At 32.0% G+C, this 16,344-nt stretch overlaps 1 protein-coding gene across 5 annotated transcripts in view; it reads left to right on the top strand.

Moving 5' to 3' along the window:
- The window catches only part of LOC139484866 (uncharacterized), a 47,433-nt gene extending 40,290 nt beyond the window's left edge, over positions 1-7,143 (top strand). For 3 of the 5 annotated variants that reach the window (XM_071268874.1, XM_071268872.1, XM_071268875.1), the window contains one exon: positions 1,406-2,233. In XM_071268874.1, the coding sequence (XP_071124975.1) occupies positions 1,406-1,619 (214 nt within the window). In that variant the 3' untranslated portion in view covers positions 1,620-2,233. Of the gene's footprint in view, positions 1-1,405 lie in introns of all 5 variants that reach the window. The other 2 variants (XR_011655176.1, XM_071268873.1) reach the window with 2 other exon arrangements.
- The last annotated feature ends 9,201 nt before the right edge of the window (positions 7,144-16,344 follow it).

Genomic DNA, 16,344 nt, shown 5'->3' with positions numbered 1-16,344 from the left:
GCCCCATTTATGGGCATTATGTTTTCTGGTATGTGTGTCCATTCGTTCGTCCGACCATACGTCCGTCTGCCTGTCTGTTCGTCTGTCTGTCCCGCTTCAAGGTAGTTTTTGATGAAGTTGAAGTCCAATCAACTTGAAATTTAGTACAAATGTACCTTATGATATGATCTTTCTAATTTTAATGCCAAATTATAGATTTTTCCCCATTTTCACTGTCCACTGAACATACTAAATGATAGTGCGGATGGGGCATCCATGTTCTATGGACACATTCTTGTTTTACTCATAACTTGAAATTTGAAAGTTTTTTTAGCCTCACCTATCAGGGACTAAAGTAAACGGTCGCCCAGTCGCCCAAAGCGACCAGATTTTCGGCTGGGCGAATATTTTTATCATCCAGATCGCCCAGCTGGCAACAAATAATCTTTTCATTGAATCCCATGTCTATCCTCTCCCCATAATCTCCCCCCACGATAGAAACAAAAAACATATAAAAACTGTTCCCAACCCGAAACCCAATTGTCTAATTAAAGCGGGAAAGTAGAATGGAGGATTTCCGTAAACCAGGAAGGTCATTTTAATAACTGAAACTTGAGTCGAACAACTATGTTGTGATGCGAAGTCACGATTGACACATGTATACCCTTTCTCTAAACACGTTTTCTTTTTCTTATACATCTCTTTTTAAAGCTTCTACGGTTAATTCATTGTTTTTATGCTTTTGAATCTGAATTGCTTCAAAGATACATCCCAGTTGATTAGAAAGTTATTACAAGTCTGATTTTGACAAATACTTGTCAACACAACGTGTTCTTTTATAAAAAGCGAAACGTAAAATCTCATAAATAAATATCATAATATCTAGTATAATAACCAATCTGCGATGAAAAGTAATTATATGATATTTTTTATCAACACTTATTAGAGGATGGCTTGGATTTAAAATGACATTTATCATGTTTATTGAATATGGACCCCTTATTGTCAACAGGAAGTTATAATTGAAGGGAAACAATTTTGGTGGGAAATCTTCTAAAATCAATACTGTCAAATCTTATGAAATATTTCTGATGGCAATAATTCAAGTATTATGAAGTTATCATACATAATCTTTTCCTGACTCGAACAACTCACATGGATTACATAAAAAGGCTTTATTAGTATATGAAAAGTAAACTTAAGTTTTTATTTTTTTTAAATAGAAATTGGTTGAGCCCCTAAAATTTCAACTGAGCCCCTGAACAAAATATTTTAGGGGCCCAGCTGGCCCCTGGAGAAAAAGAGTTAAGTTTAGTCCCTGCCTTTCTGGGGTGTATATTCTGTGCATCTTTTTAAAGCCAAGTGCTAATGCAATATTTTTGCTATCTCTCTGTGTCTGACTGACTCATTCTTTCATTTTTTCCAGGTATCATAAGAAGGGAAATCCAGAGGATGGTCACATGCAGCATATTCTCCAGGAACTTCTACCTCCACGTGACTTTAGAGTGGGACATCTTGTATATTATTTCTCACAAAAAGAATCACTTCGGGAAGATGTGTTACATGAGATAAAGAAGTTCCACAATAATTGTAAATTCTGTGATATATGTTACAAAACTGCACATAGTCAATCTAATTGAAATACAGTCATGTGTACTCACCAGTGGTGGCTTTAAAACTATTTATAAGGGGGATCAATGACTGAACGAAGGGTGGCCCACTCTAGTCATGCTTCAGTGATTCTCTATATAATAAACCAAATTTTTACCACAAAAGGGGGCAGGTCCCCATGGATCTGCCTAAAATACCATTAAAAGTGTATGACAACAATCTATTGTATTCTCAGTTGTTCTAATGATGGCACCTTCAAAATTGTGAAGGCTGAAATGTTCTTAGTTGACATTTAAGCTATCAGAAAATCAAGTTAAACAAAGCAATTGGTATGCAAAGTATGAGTGACCAAAATGATCAAAGATTTGCGTTTAGGCTTCAATGAGAAATATTTCATGTCAAGGACAAGAAGCTTGATATTTGTCCAGCCTTGATGGCAGAGTGAAAAAGCGAGACTTGTATGCTGTTTTCGACAGTGGCAGTTGGGGCAGCATTTACAATGTGCAGTTGGGGCAGCATTTACACTGTATAAGTTTGTAAAATTATTTAGGGGGAACCACTTGCAGTTGAATTAACAAGGACACATCTCAGTCGGTACCACGATTTCCCGAGAAATACAAGAAACTTTATTATATCCCAAAAACAAGCTGATATATCCCCATAAAAAGATTTTTCATGGTGTTATACCACAAAAAGATTTTAAATTAAAGATGTTACTCGTTTTTATTCATTAAAAGTGCAATTTCACTACAAGAATTCGATTTGTATGTCTTGTATACAAATTAAAACGTCCGCCATATTGTTTTCAACAAGGAGTTTGCATACAAGATATGCAAATTAATTTTCTGAAGATTGCATGTACTTTTAATAATTATGAATACCTCAAACCTTATAATTGTATGCTGTAACACTAATTTGACACAGTATAACACCTTAAAAAATCTTGTTATCGGGATATGTCAGTTTGTTTTGTCAGTTGATTGAGATTTTTTGGCCTTGTTTTTCACAGTCATGGTTATTTTCTTTGAATGTTTTGCATCGCTTATTTGAATATTCCCGTTCAGTATACAATACTTACATAATAGTTATTGAAAAACTGGTCATAATCGTGATATATGGACTGCCCACAGGACAGTGGTATTGACTGAGACAGTGATAATGACTGAGCCAAAGGCGAGTTAATACCACCGTCCTACGGGCTGTCCATATATCACGATAATGACCATTTTTCAATAACTATTATGTTTATTTCATTGAGAAACTATGTTTTAAAAAAAAATCATAAATTCAAATTGTTGAAAGTAACCTTTAGATATCTGTATAAGTCACTTCAATATTTGAAATACAAAATAAAGTTTACTATAATTTCATCAATAGCAAAACGGTCATTAGAGTTGTCTGGGCTAGCAGACGTGTCTTCCATTTTCCTAACTGTAAACTGCAAACACGTCTGAATCACGTTGCGTTTTATTACGGATTGCACTCAAACAGACAAACCATACCCCACCGGTCATTATCATGTAAAAGTCTGTTAACAACCTGTTTTCCGGTCCATTTTGTTCTGTTAATGACCGATGGAACTTATTAATGAAGAATAAAGAATATTATGTGGCCCCTTATTATCCAATAAGATAAGCTTATTCTAAACTGATATGAAAAAATATAAATTACAAAAGGGCAAGACATATCTCAATGTCAAACGTTATTTTACCTTCTAGTTATCTTGTAGCTATCTTTGCTGTGACTCGTAGAAGCTGTGGTGTGAAGCATGAACACATGCTCTGTGTTTCGATCAGATTGACTAATAGTTTGTAAATGTTATATACATTGTATATGTTAAAGGAGGATAATTTGGTGCCATATTTTTCTATGTTATTATATGTATGTTAAATTTGATTGGTTTGGTGCCATATTGAATGATATTTTTAATGATCGACTTGAAAAGAAGTTTCCACTGAATTGCTATTGAATGTATATACTGTAAAAGCAGAAATTTTCATTGATGATTTAATTTCGTTTATTTCTTGGACAAGAATTAAAACCCCAACGAAAATTTAACTGTAAATTTACCAAATCTGAATTCAAAATATCAGATATTTACATTATTTAATAATCAGACAAAATCATATTGACATCATTTATACAATGAAAAGAATAGGTTAATTGATTAGACGGTGTGTTCTCATTTCGCCTTAACTGTGAATTCCAGGTAAAAAAGGTAAAAAATATACTAAGACCAGATGGGAATTGAACTAAGGCGAAATGTGAATTTAGATAAAATTATTAAATAAACAAATTTAACCTCTGTTTTTATAGCATTTTAAAAACATTTAATTAGGGAATTGTTCCTCTTGAATTATTATTTTAATAAAAGTGACAATTTTTATGATCTTAAAAGAAAAAAAATCCACAATAAAACATCTGGTCTTAGTATATTTTTACCTTTTTTACCTGGAATTCACAGTTAAGGTGAAATGAGAACACACCCTAAGGCGAAATGAGAATAAGCCGATTAGACAGCAATATTAAAACGTTTTCTTTCCTTCAGATGATAAGCCTAATCTTTTGTTTGTACAGTAATAAATAATGATCAAGACCTGTCAATCAATGTCATTTAACAGTCTAATAATACATTTATTACACAATCATTGATATCAATAATGAAGTGACAGTTACACAATTCTTCCTCAGCTTAAAAAACACGAAAAATTAATCCCCACAAACTTACTTTTGGATACAAAACAACGAAATTTTAACCCCATGAAAATTTATGTTTAAACAGTATTGCAATCCTTATTTCAAAATAACCCATTGTCTTTCTAATTCAGTAAAGTATAATATTATGGACAATGAAATTCTTATAGATCTTCAAATTACTGCTCATTTACCAACCCTGAAAGTGCACTATTTGAATAGTATGTACAGCTACTCAACATATGATCTGTGTGCAGTATATTTCTGAGAAGATTAAAAAAGTTTATTCTGCAAAGTAATATAACTTACATCATCCAATAAATAAACATAGTTTGTAGTATCCTTGACTGGATAAGAAGGGGATGAACTGAACTTGCTATTGGTCTGCATGCAATGCTAGATAACAATTGTCTAGTCTTTTGTTTCATTACCATGACAATAACCGAGTGGTATAAAAATTTTGACATATTACACTGCCAGTATATCATGTATATTGTTATAATCTAGAATAAATTTAGCTGATATGATATTTATCGACCTTTGTTTACAAAATCTCGATACTGTAAATTTAGAAATATTTGAGATGTTATAATTATTGCTAAAATTGCAATAGGCATTGACAGGAAAGTTTCCTAAAAATAAAGATTTGCATTTAAAACTTTTTTAGCATTTTTTGAATGTTGCATTTCTAGAAATTGCATTTATTAGTCTCACAAGGATCACAATGATAAATGCTTGCAAACATTTCTGAATTTATAGTGTATAAATATATTAACTAACACATTTTATTTACAAGTGCCATATGAGTTGGATCTATATGGTATCCACCTAGCCTGGGGTCCTGGCTAATCTTGTCAGTATAGCCAGGCTTGTATCAATATACTTCCTTTTAATGATTGCTTAATACTAATTTTGTCGCGCAATGATGGTTTTATATCTGTATCCAATCAATTCTCATTTAACATCAATTAGTAAAAATTAGACTGTAATTATTTTTCTTTATGAATTGATGTATAGTTTTATTATATCTAATTATTAGTATGATGATAATTAGTAGGCAGAAAAGGGTTAATTCTCATCAGCAATCGCCTGGTGAGAAAGTTAAAAGTTTAAGATTTCACATAACCAAGGTGTGAATTGAATTTCAATTTTGCTGGTTTACATCAAACATCAAAATTTATGCAAATATTTATTCAGCCTCACTTTAGATTCAGAGTCAACTGGCACTGAATCGATCATGTGGTATTTGTTCCCCACCTGGCCCTTGCGACGCGCAGCTCGATTGGGCTGGATGCCAGGCTAGGTATTCACCTTTCTTCTATTGTTTCTATGAATGTTTGTTTAATAAATATATTTATCACATTTTTCCCTGGGTTTTACTGAATAAAATTACTTCATATTTAGTGAACAGCTTGACAGTGAAGAGTTGAAATGATAAATACTTTTCAGATAAGTGTAAGTGCTTGTATTAGTTAAATCTCATTAAAAAAATGAATGTATGCTAAGAATAACATAGAAATTGAATAATCGAAAAGTTCACTGGTATTTAAAAAAGCTGCAGGTGAAAATCAAAATAGATGTGATAGAGTTTCCTAAACATATTTTAGAGGATGGTATACTACTTTTTATATACATTTAGAGTACCTTATATTTATATGAATGTGATTTTGATATTAGTACGTATTTAAAGGATATAACGATCTGCAGTTTTATATTGATACACTGATCTGAGATCACATGCAGTAATATGTTTTTGTAATGGATGCAATGGTAGATATGCCACGAAGTTGATATTGTCATTGTATCTTAATATTCTATTAATTGACATTGCAAATGTTAACAGAATATTTTTTAATTTAACTCATTTGTCAGAACATTTTTTGGTATTATATGACTTAATTTATAAAATGTTTTATATATTTTCTGATGCCAAATTGTTATATATGAATCAATAAACTGATTATTACTTAATATCAATGTATACTTTAAGACTGATAGTCTTTTATGATTGCTGATATTTAATAAGGCTCACTTAAATGTTTGTAATTTACTCAGTAAACACAAAGGTGGATATTTTTTTTTTTTTAGACTAAAAACTAGACTAAATTGCTTGAATAAATGGTTCTAAAAGATCAGCACAAATTAAAACATACAGTGCATTCAGGATGAGCATTTAATTCATTAGCATATTATGTACTCAAATTCAAATTACTTTTGTTTTGTTCCAGATTTTTTCCAGATTTGTTTGTTTTGACCTTTTTTGTTGATGAAATGCAAGAGCTGTTTAGATTGGTTTTTTGACAGAGCTTGTCTCATACAATGACAAATAAAAAACAAAACAAACAAAATTTAACTCTTGATATATGGCATATTGCATGTGTTGAAGTACAAATGCTCTTTTTGATTTTATATTCTTTTGTAGGGATGCTATTTCATTGACAATTTTTATCTTATTTTCATTTATCTACTTAATAAGCAGTAAACATACTTTTGTATATGCATGTAGTAAGATGTTTCTTTGTTTTTTCTCACGGAATTCCAGATTATGAACCTGTTTGCACAACAACTAATAACCTAATGTAATGCTAATAAAACTGATCAAAATGTATTGGAAGTACAATGTACATTAAATGTTATAGAACAAATGCTTGTTCAGAATATCTATGAGGATGTTACCTAGAACTAATATATTTTTATATCAATTTGTTGTTTTTTTTGTTATTTGTTATTATATATTGATAATTATATACAAAGCTTATTAACTCATATTGTATTTTTTAATGGTTAATTGATAATTAAAAAAATTGATAAAATGAAATGAATAAGTATGCATTAACGATATACAATTTTGATTACATATTAAGTGTTATATTTTATTTTTTACTTGTAGTTAAGGTTTCAATTGGGACTGAGTAATCTAGTTGCATTAGAGATAACTTAATTGTCTATTCCATCAGATTAACAAACTTAAATAAAATTATGTGAATGTGAAAGGATTGGCATTTGTAAGATATCATATAAACATCCATCTTATTTTACAAACCATTATCTGAATTCAAGGTTTATCTTTGCTACAGTTTTTCTGGTGTCCATTTATTTTGACATGATTTCTTCCAATACTGTGCTAGGGAACTGTTGTATCACTTTAACCATTTTGGCATAATTTAACCGGCTTTCATGTGTGGTTTGCTAAATTAAAAGAAAAACTAAACAGTCTGAATAAGGACATATGGTTTTGCAAATTTGTCTTTTATGTGCTCACATGGGTTCAATTATTTTTCTTCATTTTACATGTTTACTGATTTATAACTGAACTATATCTAAGGTTGAGTGAAAAGAGGGTGTTGATTAAACATTCTAATGAATTAACATAGCTATATCCAATGAAAACGTCACAGTGAATTAATAAAATATTTATCCTCTTATTAAATATCTTTTTATGCCCCACCTACGATAGTAGAGGGGTATTATGTTTTCTGGTCTGTGCGTCCGTCCGTCCTTCCGTCTGTCTGTCCGTTCGTTCGTTCGTTCGTTCGTTCGTTCGATCGTTCAGGTTAAAGTTTTTGGTCAAGGTAGTTTATGATGAATTTCAAGTCCAATCAACTTCAAACTTAGTACACATGTTCACTATGATATGATCTTTCTAATTTAATTGCCAGATTAGACTTTTGACTCCAATTTCACGGTCCACTGAACATAGAAAATGATAAAGCAAGTTTCAGGTTAAAGTTTTTGGTCAAGGTAGTTTTTGATTTAGTTGAAATCCAATCAACTTGAAACTTAGTACACATGTACACTATGATATGATCTTTCTAATTTAATTGCCAAATTAGACTTTTGACCCCAATTACACGGTCCACTGAACATAGAAAACGATAGTGCATGTTTCAGGTTAAAGTTTTTGGTCAAGGTAGTTTTTGATGAATTTGAAGTCAAATCAACTTCAAACTTAGTATACATGTTCCCTATTATATGATCTTTCTAATTTAATTGCCAAATTAGACTTTTGACCCCAATTTCACGGTCCACTGAACATAGAAAATGATAGTGCAAGTTTCAGGTTAAAGTTTTTGGTCAAGGTAGTTTTTGATTTAGTACAAGTCCAATCAACTTGAAACTTTGTACACATGTTCCTTAGGTTATGATCTTTCTAATTTAAATGCCAAATTATATTTTTATCCCAATTTCACGGTTCACTGAACATAGAAATGCTAATGGGAGTGGTGCATCGTTTACTATGGACACATTCTTGTTGTTTTATATTATTATATGCAGGCTGGTAAGTAGATGAAGACTGATGCATTGCAACATTTGCATGTAGATATCATCGATTCTTAGATAATCAGTGATAACCATCAATAATATGTAAATTTATTTTTTGAAGTCACATGAGATTTTTCCATTATTGGCGTTAATGCATTTGCTTGTTTGCTTTTCGCATTTTGATAGTCTGCATCCAAACAATATACTGTAAATTCAACTGACAAAACACTTACTTTACATATCTGATTATCCCTGTCATAATTAAATTGAGTATTTAAATCTCTTATTGTGTGAATTTATTTAATTTCCATTGTTTAAAAATAGAAAAAAATGTGAGGTTGTGACCAGTAAAATCGTCATACATATCTGTGTATCAGATAGCCACATTATTTTCATTAATAAAACTGCATTAAATATCAAATATACAGTTTGTAGAAATAAAACCAAGTCTGGCAGTGATGTTCACTTCAAGGTCCTTTCAGATTTTTTGTTGGGTCAATTCGTTTACAAACGGCCATACTTTCTTTTCGAAACTTCTCAAGAACGGATGCACCAATTGAAACTAATTGTGACATAGTAGTATATGTTCCTTTAGAGGTTCTGAAAAAAGTCCAGTGTATATGTATCGTCAAGGGTCTGGACATCAATGATAAGATTGGCTACAAGTGTTGTATGCTTGTGTCGATCGAAAATGTTATACATCACTCAGCAGACATCAAAGTTCATACTGAAACCCTATTGGGAATAACCGTTTGCTTTCATGCCAAATTTTTTCCCCAGGAAATTAACCTAATGCTGTTCAGAAATGTTCATTTGAATAGTCCCAAACTGTCATTACTCGTGTTCTGATGGAGAGATTGATACGGCTAAAAGGACAAAGGAGACCGACATTCAAGCATTTTGTAGAAATGAAATCATGAACATGTAGTTGGACAGATATTTTCCTGAAAAGATCTTGACAAATATCGTTACTTTTGAATCCAATAGGATAGTCTAAATGGTCAACGTTTACATCGATATCCAATTGAGTACTACTAGTATGTTTTCCTTCATATTGAAGTAAATATGTTATGAAAAGAATGCTGATCATGTTTAGCTTTTCCCTCAGGTATTTACCGAACAATTATACTTTGGTCCTGATAAAAAGTCCAATATGGCTCGCATACCGAAAGGTAAAATGCGTAAAGAACTCCTACTCCACATTGCGCATTGAATGAACTGAAACCAAACCGGCAACAGTTTATCGGGATCTTCTTATCCTTTAGGGGCACTTGAGATCACCCCAGTTTTGATGGGGTCCGTGTTATGGGCACTTGAGATCACCCCAGTTTTGATGGGGTCCGTGTTATTCAATATTTTGTTTCCTATGTTGTTTTGTGTGCTGTTTTTTGTCTTTGTATTTTTCTACTTTAGACATGACGTTGTTTACTTGGTTTATTTTCGACTTGTGAGATTGATTGTTCCTTTGGTATCCTCCGACTCTTGTCCCCCCTTTGCATGATATGGTAGTATTCCGGTAAAGCTGCATAATGATTGTTGTGTCCTTGATGCCTAGAAGAATAACACTATTACCGATTGATGTATTGATTGGTGTTTGACGCCTTTACACAACTAATAAGCTATTTCGTGGATTAGTCTTTATTGGAAGTAGGAGTGCCAAGAGATTCACCGAAATGTGTCAGAAAAACAAACAACCCTAGTCAACTGAGACTTGAGTCGAAACCCACCTGTCACCTGCAGGGTTCCAACTGGCGGTGATACAATAGTGCCACAAGTTCGGCCACCTAGATCCCCTACACTATGACGACATTTAAATACAACTTTACGGTAACATTATGGAATTTTACATTTGCTTTTTATCCAGACAGTCTAATATGACTCGATGGTAAAAAATAAACTCATCATAGATACCAGGACTAAATTTGGTATATACGCCAGACGCGCGTTTCGTCTAAAATAGACTCATCAGTGACGCTCGAGTCCCAAAAAGTTAAAAAGGCCAAATAAAGTAAGAAGTTGAAGAGCATTAAGGACCAAAATTCCTAAAAGTTATGCCAAATACAGCTAAGGTAATATATGCCTGAGGTAGACAAGCCTTAGTTTTTGAAAAATTCAAAATTTTGTAAACAGTTAATTTATAAATATAACCATATCAATGATAATTCATGTCAGCACAAAAAGTGCTGATTACTGGGCTGGTGATACCCTCGGGGAAATAAATCTCCACCAGCAGTGACATCGACTCAGTGGTAAAACGATGTTAATTGGCTTCACCTGATCTTCTACTGTAGAAGAAGTTATCCGATTGAAACAAACTTGCAAGATATTTTTTCTGAAAAAATAAAGTTTTCACACTTTACATAGATGATGATAGGTATTTTTACATCCTACATGGAACTTTACCCTCTAGGTCGGACAATAAAAACCATATTGGATACATTTTTGCTTTCACTCATCAATAGAATTTTGATGAATATACGCTTTTATAACTGAAATTAAATGAATTGTACCTTTTGTTTCTACAAAAATACAATATACTGTGACTATATTATATTTTTTGAAACAAGGACTTGGATATATCAACTTAGACATCAAACTTACGAAATTTCAAATATGAAAATGTAGGCAACAGTAACTTACTTTTGATCAAGATTATCACCTTCATTCCAGAATTCTTCCTTACAATAGTGATTAATATCCGGTAGATGAAATCAAAATTTCAATGATTTTTAATTGGATGAAACAATAACTAATAAAAAAGTACAATAAAAAAGATGAAATGATTCAGCGAATTTACTTTTAGGTACAATATGTCAAAGATACACCTACATACGACTAGATCAAAAATAACATATGAGTATGGACTTGGGTAATCTTAACACAATAGTATCCAATAGTGCATAATAACACGAGGGAAAAAAGATAAAGTCAAAGATTTGATTACACAACCATAAAGTAAAAAACTTTACTGTCAAAATCCATTTAAAGCATTCCTTTAAACAATAACATAAACTTAAGTCAGAGGTAATTATCTGTATTTTACATGTCTACCTGTTGCAGTGTCCTAAAGCCATAGAAACTTTAAAAGACCAATCCAAACTTTATTCTTGATGGTTGGAAGTATGAGCTTGTAAGTCCGATAAATAACTATACAGCAATTAAGTAATTTAATTGTGTTCAATACTCATACATATTGTTGTACTTCTCTCTGTTAGCCTATCACTAAAATGATGTTTATATTGGATCATCATATTAGTTTTATGATTTATTTTAAATACATCTAGTTTTCAAATATTCGTATATATATATATATATATATATACAACTCGTCTAAACATCAACCCAACAATGTTAGATCTGTAAATTTGCTTTCGCAAATTTTTGGTTCTTCCCTCGCCGGGATTCGAACCCATGCTACTGTGATATCGTGACACCAAATCGCCTGCGTCATATATATATGAATGTATTATTTCATATACATTTATGTAAACGAAATACTGCCTTAAAATGCATGCTTCATAAGGAATGCTGCAAGGCATCATCTGAAGATTTAAGTAATACAAAATTCACTATAAACATGACAAATATTTTCAATCATCAATTTGAAGTAAATTTATCCATACCTTTATTTCAATAGTAGAAGTTAATAAATAAAGGCAACAGTAGTATACCGCAGTTCAAAACTCGTAAATATGCTGTTTGCTTACAACAAATATTAGGCTTCTGACAAGGAAAAGTTTGAAGTTGTAAAAAATAATTGAATCATCTACCCGTAAATGAAATGTTTCCACGGCTTGCCATGCAGATGATGTTAAAAGATTTTATACATTGTTTCTGCCGAAAGCTCTTCACTGCACACTCGTTGACTTCTTAAGAGTAGTTGAGTTCGTAATATAATAGATACTTCAACTACAGGAAGCTTACTCTTCTCTTCCCACTAAATACTTGACTAAATATCCTGTTGGTTAATCACAAAGGGGTCAAACAGTATTTACATGTATTCAAACGTACATATAATCAGTCAAAATAAGTATGATATTTGTATGTGTGTGTATGAAAGAATTGACTGCCTGAAGTTTTGTAATGTCTTGTGCAAAGTTATCGTTGAAGTACTAGTATGGCTTTCTAGCCTATAACTGTAACACAAGTCAACTGTTAATGTTATTAGGTTCCTTTGAGATCTGACCCAGGGCTTTATTTTCATTTAACAGATTAAATTTTAGGTTGGATATTCAGATAACTAACGACATTGCTGACAGGAAAAACTACGGCTTCAAAATTAATGATGGCTACAAAATTTAATGATATTCTTAAGCAATTGTTGCTGTTTTGATAAGATATTGTAACAACAAAACTGTAGAGTCAACCAAATTATTCATTTTAAACTAGCACTGCTCAGTTTATCCTGTAGTTGCCAAATGAAATTGAGAATGGAAATGGAGAATTTCTCAAAGAGACCAAAGACCAAACAAACAACAGAAAGCCTCAAATTGGTCTTCAACACAGCGAGAAAATCTACACCCTTCAGCTTCGTTAGTCCCTAAACAAAATGTGTATTAGTTCAGTGATAATGGAGGCTATACTAAACTCCAAAACATATAAATGAACTTAAATTTTAAATTATTCATGACTAACAAAGGCCAGAGGCTCCTGACTTGGGACTGGCGCAAACACATGTATTGTAAGATTTCGAGCCTACCCCCATACTCTAGCCAATGTATAACAAAAACCACGCACACAAAACAATACGTACAGGAAATCTCAGCTGTACAGAAGTCCGAGTCCGATGTCAGAATAGGGAACAGAAGAAACTAAGCAAAATGACAATTATAAAGTAAAGCCTTTTAGTGTTTTGGGTCCCCAATGCCCTTGAACTTTAAAACTTATTTGGGACTATTAATTGTTTGAATGAATCGTCTATGATGTTTGTGCTTTTTTTTAGAAGAAACACGTTTCTTGCCTAGCAAACCATCATTTGTTTCAAAATAGAATTTTTCAGTTGCGCCAATTATACATATAATTGTATAACAGTGATATGTTTCACAAATTAATCATGTTGCTGGAATCGTCTGATGACCACTTATTATTGAGTCATTGCTTTTAATGATGATTTTTGCCCTTTTACCTAATATATGAAAAACTATAATCGATCGGAACTTTAAGAAACAAATTGATCACCAAAACAAGAGTTACCAATAAGTCAAATACGATTGATATCTTCTTCTTGAAGTTTTTATCCTTAAATGAGGATTTTACTAATGTTTTATGTTTTGCATAATATCTGAATAATTTCAAATAGATAAATAGAAACTAGTGTTCTACTTGTTATCTCAAAACTATTATGAAAGATAGCCACTATTAATAGTTAAATGACAGGCCAATATAAATTTCTGAAATAACTTTTATTTGAATGATCAAGTAATCGGAACCTTTTGCAAGCAAGAGGGAATTTTAGGTCTAAAATGAATAATAAATTACAAGAACATCAAATTTTTTGCCAAATTTTGTATATTATTTTTGACTTCCTTAGTTTTTGGAAGTTTGCTATCGCAATACTTTCCTTAGGCATCGGTCTCAAACCTTCGGTGACAGACTATCGCAAATGTTTTGCTCCGAGATAATGTAGTACTAGTGTCTGAATACTGATTCTAGGATGATGCATTTGAAATTTGGAGTCCTTTTGAAAAAATTTCAGCTGGAATAAAATGGAATGAGTGTTCACAGACAATTCAGGTGAATTTAACTTTATTTTTGAAAATGAGTATCACAAACACTACTAGCGGATTTTCCTTTCGCTGAAGACAAAATCAAAAGAAATCTACGCGAGACATCGTTTCATTCATGAATATTTCATGAATGAACATTTTCTCGCGTAATTTTTTACTATGTATGAGATTTACGAATGATTATTATTAAATATAAAGTAAAAGCCCGAGAGTATCGAAAGACTCCCGTATTCGTGACTGACATTAACGAATGCAACTTGTTTATATTTTTGACCAAGCCGTCGGACAATTGACAAGTGATAAAAGTTTGATTGACCAATTATACGCAGGTGACAGAAATCATCGATAATTATATGACTTACAACACACGCCAAGGACGAGTAAAGGTAAATCCCGGCTATATATGAAACATCGATCGGAAGGTTTTGATGCCAAAAACATTTGAAAACTTTTGAATTCCGCTGTTTAAATACTAGCTATTTCACATTTCAATGGATTTAAGGACCTTCACTCGTCCAGCATGCTCAGTCACGTGGATCAAACTGACAGCTGAAAACATTGACTAAACGACAGTTCGTACATACCACAGCCTCATCAGTGTTACGATTAACAATTACATTTGTACACAAATCGTTTCAAGGATAAAGCAGACAAGTCAGCTTCTACTTAGAATAACTCAGTGTATCAAGAAAATTGCTGTAGCAATTATTTACATGATTAAATAAAATCTGTCCATGTAATAGCAAAATGACTTTCTTACTCTTAGTGCTAGTTCAAATAATTATGACGAACCAAAAATCTCAAATGCTATTGCCTCAATGCTAAATTGCACAGCATCAACTGTAAAATGTGTTATAAGCACCTCTATGAATCTAGTGTATATAAACTTTTTATTCCTTTCGTTATACTGCTATTGTTATGTCCCCACCATATTAATTTTTACCCGTTTTTTCTTTCCACAAAACACAGGTCAAGTTGAATTTTGTTGGCGTCTATTTTACAATTCTAGAGGTATGCTTCTTAACAAATTGGTTTCTGTTCTCTAACTTTAGTTTTCCTAAACCAAACTGTATGAAACTTATTGGCAATACTAAATTCCACAAAACACAGGTCAAGTTGAACTTTGGTGGCGTCAATTTTACAATTCTATGAGTTATGCTCTTTAAGGTGGTATGGGAGTCTAAAATAAAAATGATAGAATTTGTTCATACTTTGCCAAAACGTTGTATCTATTGATACATGTTGAAAAATATAATAAAAATGATAGGTCACCGCGTATTTTCGCAAGCTACAGGACGGGACAAATTGACACATTTTGTATGGATTATACAGGAAAAACACCATTTTGTGATTAGAAACTAAACAAAATGATAGAATTGTTAAATACTTCAGGAAAAGATAGCTTTCAGACACTGCTTTGAGAATATCAAAAGAAAAGATAGGGTCACCGTACGTTTTTTCCGGCTAAAATACAAAATAGGAAAAATCCATACAGAATCCTTCAGAAAATGCACTTTTTTAGAGTTACCTCCCCTTAAAATGCCAATTTAAGAAAGAAATAAAAACAACCAAAAATAATTAACATTTGCAAAAATATCAATATTTAGAAGTTATATTCTTATAAATCGGTACTTTTAAATGAAAATGTACATTAAACATCTGCATTCCTGCATCAAATTTTGCTAACTTGATGGAAAATCTGGACCTTTGATTCTCTGTTTTTTACAATCCAAGATGGAGGAAGACACCCATACCACCTTAACAAATGGTAAAGTTGCTTGAATATTTTTGTTTACGATCTCTAACTTTAGTTTGTCTCAACCAAATGTTATGAAACCTATACACATTGCTCATTATCACAAAATACTGATTAAATTTGAGTTATGGTTGTGTCAGTTTTACTTTTCTAGTGTTATGCCCCTTTATAAATTCAAAAAATGTGTGATTGTTGTCGAGCCAACGACTTTTGTCGAAAAAGCGAGACATAGCGATCCTACATTTTGTCTGCGGCGTCCACAAATATTCAGGCTTTGGTTAAAGTTTTTGAAATTTTAACAGTTTTCTTAAACTA

Source organism: Mytilus edulis, chromosome 8, assembly GCF_963676685.1.
Source record: "Mytilus edulis chromosome 8, xbMytEdul2.2, whole genome shotgun sequence".
In the NCBI taxonomy this organism is placed as follows: domain Eukaryota; kingdom Metazoa; phylum Mollusca; class Bivalvia; order Mytilida; family Mytilidae; genus Mytilus; species Mytilus edulis.
Note: the sequence above shows the minus strand (reverse complement) of the source record. Positions and strands in the feature narration are given on the sequence as shown.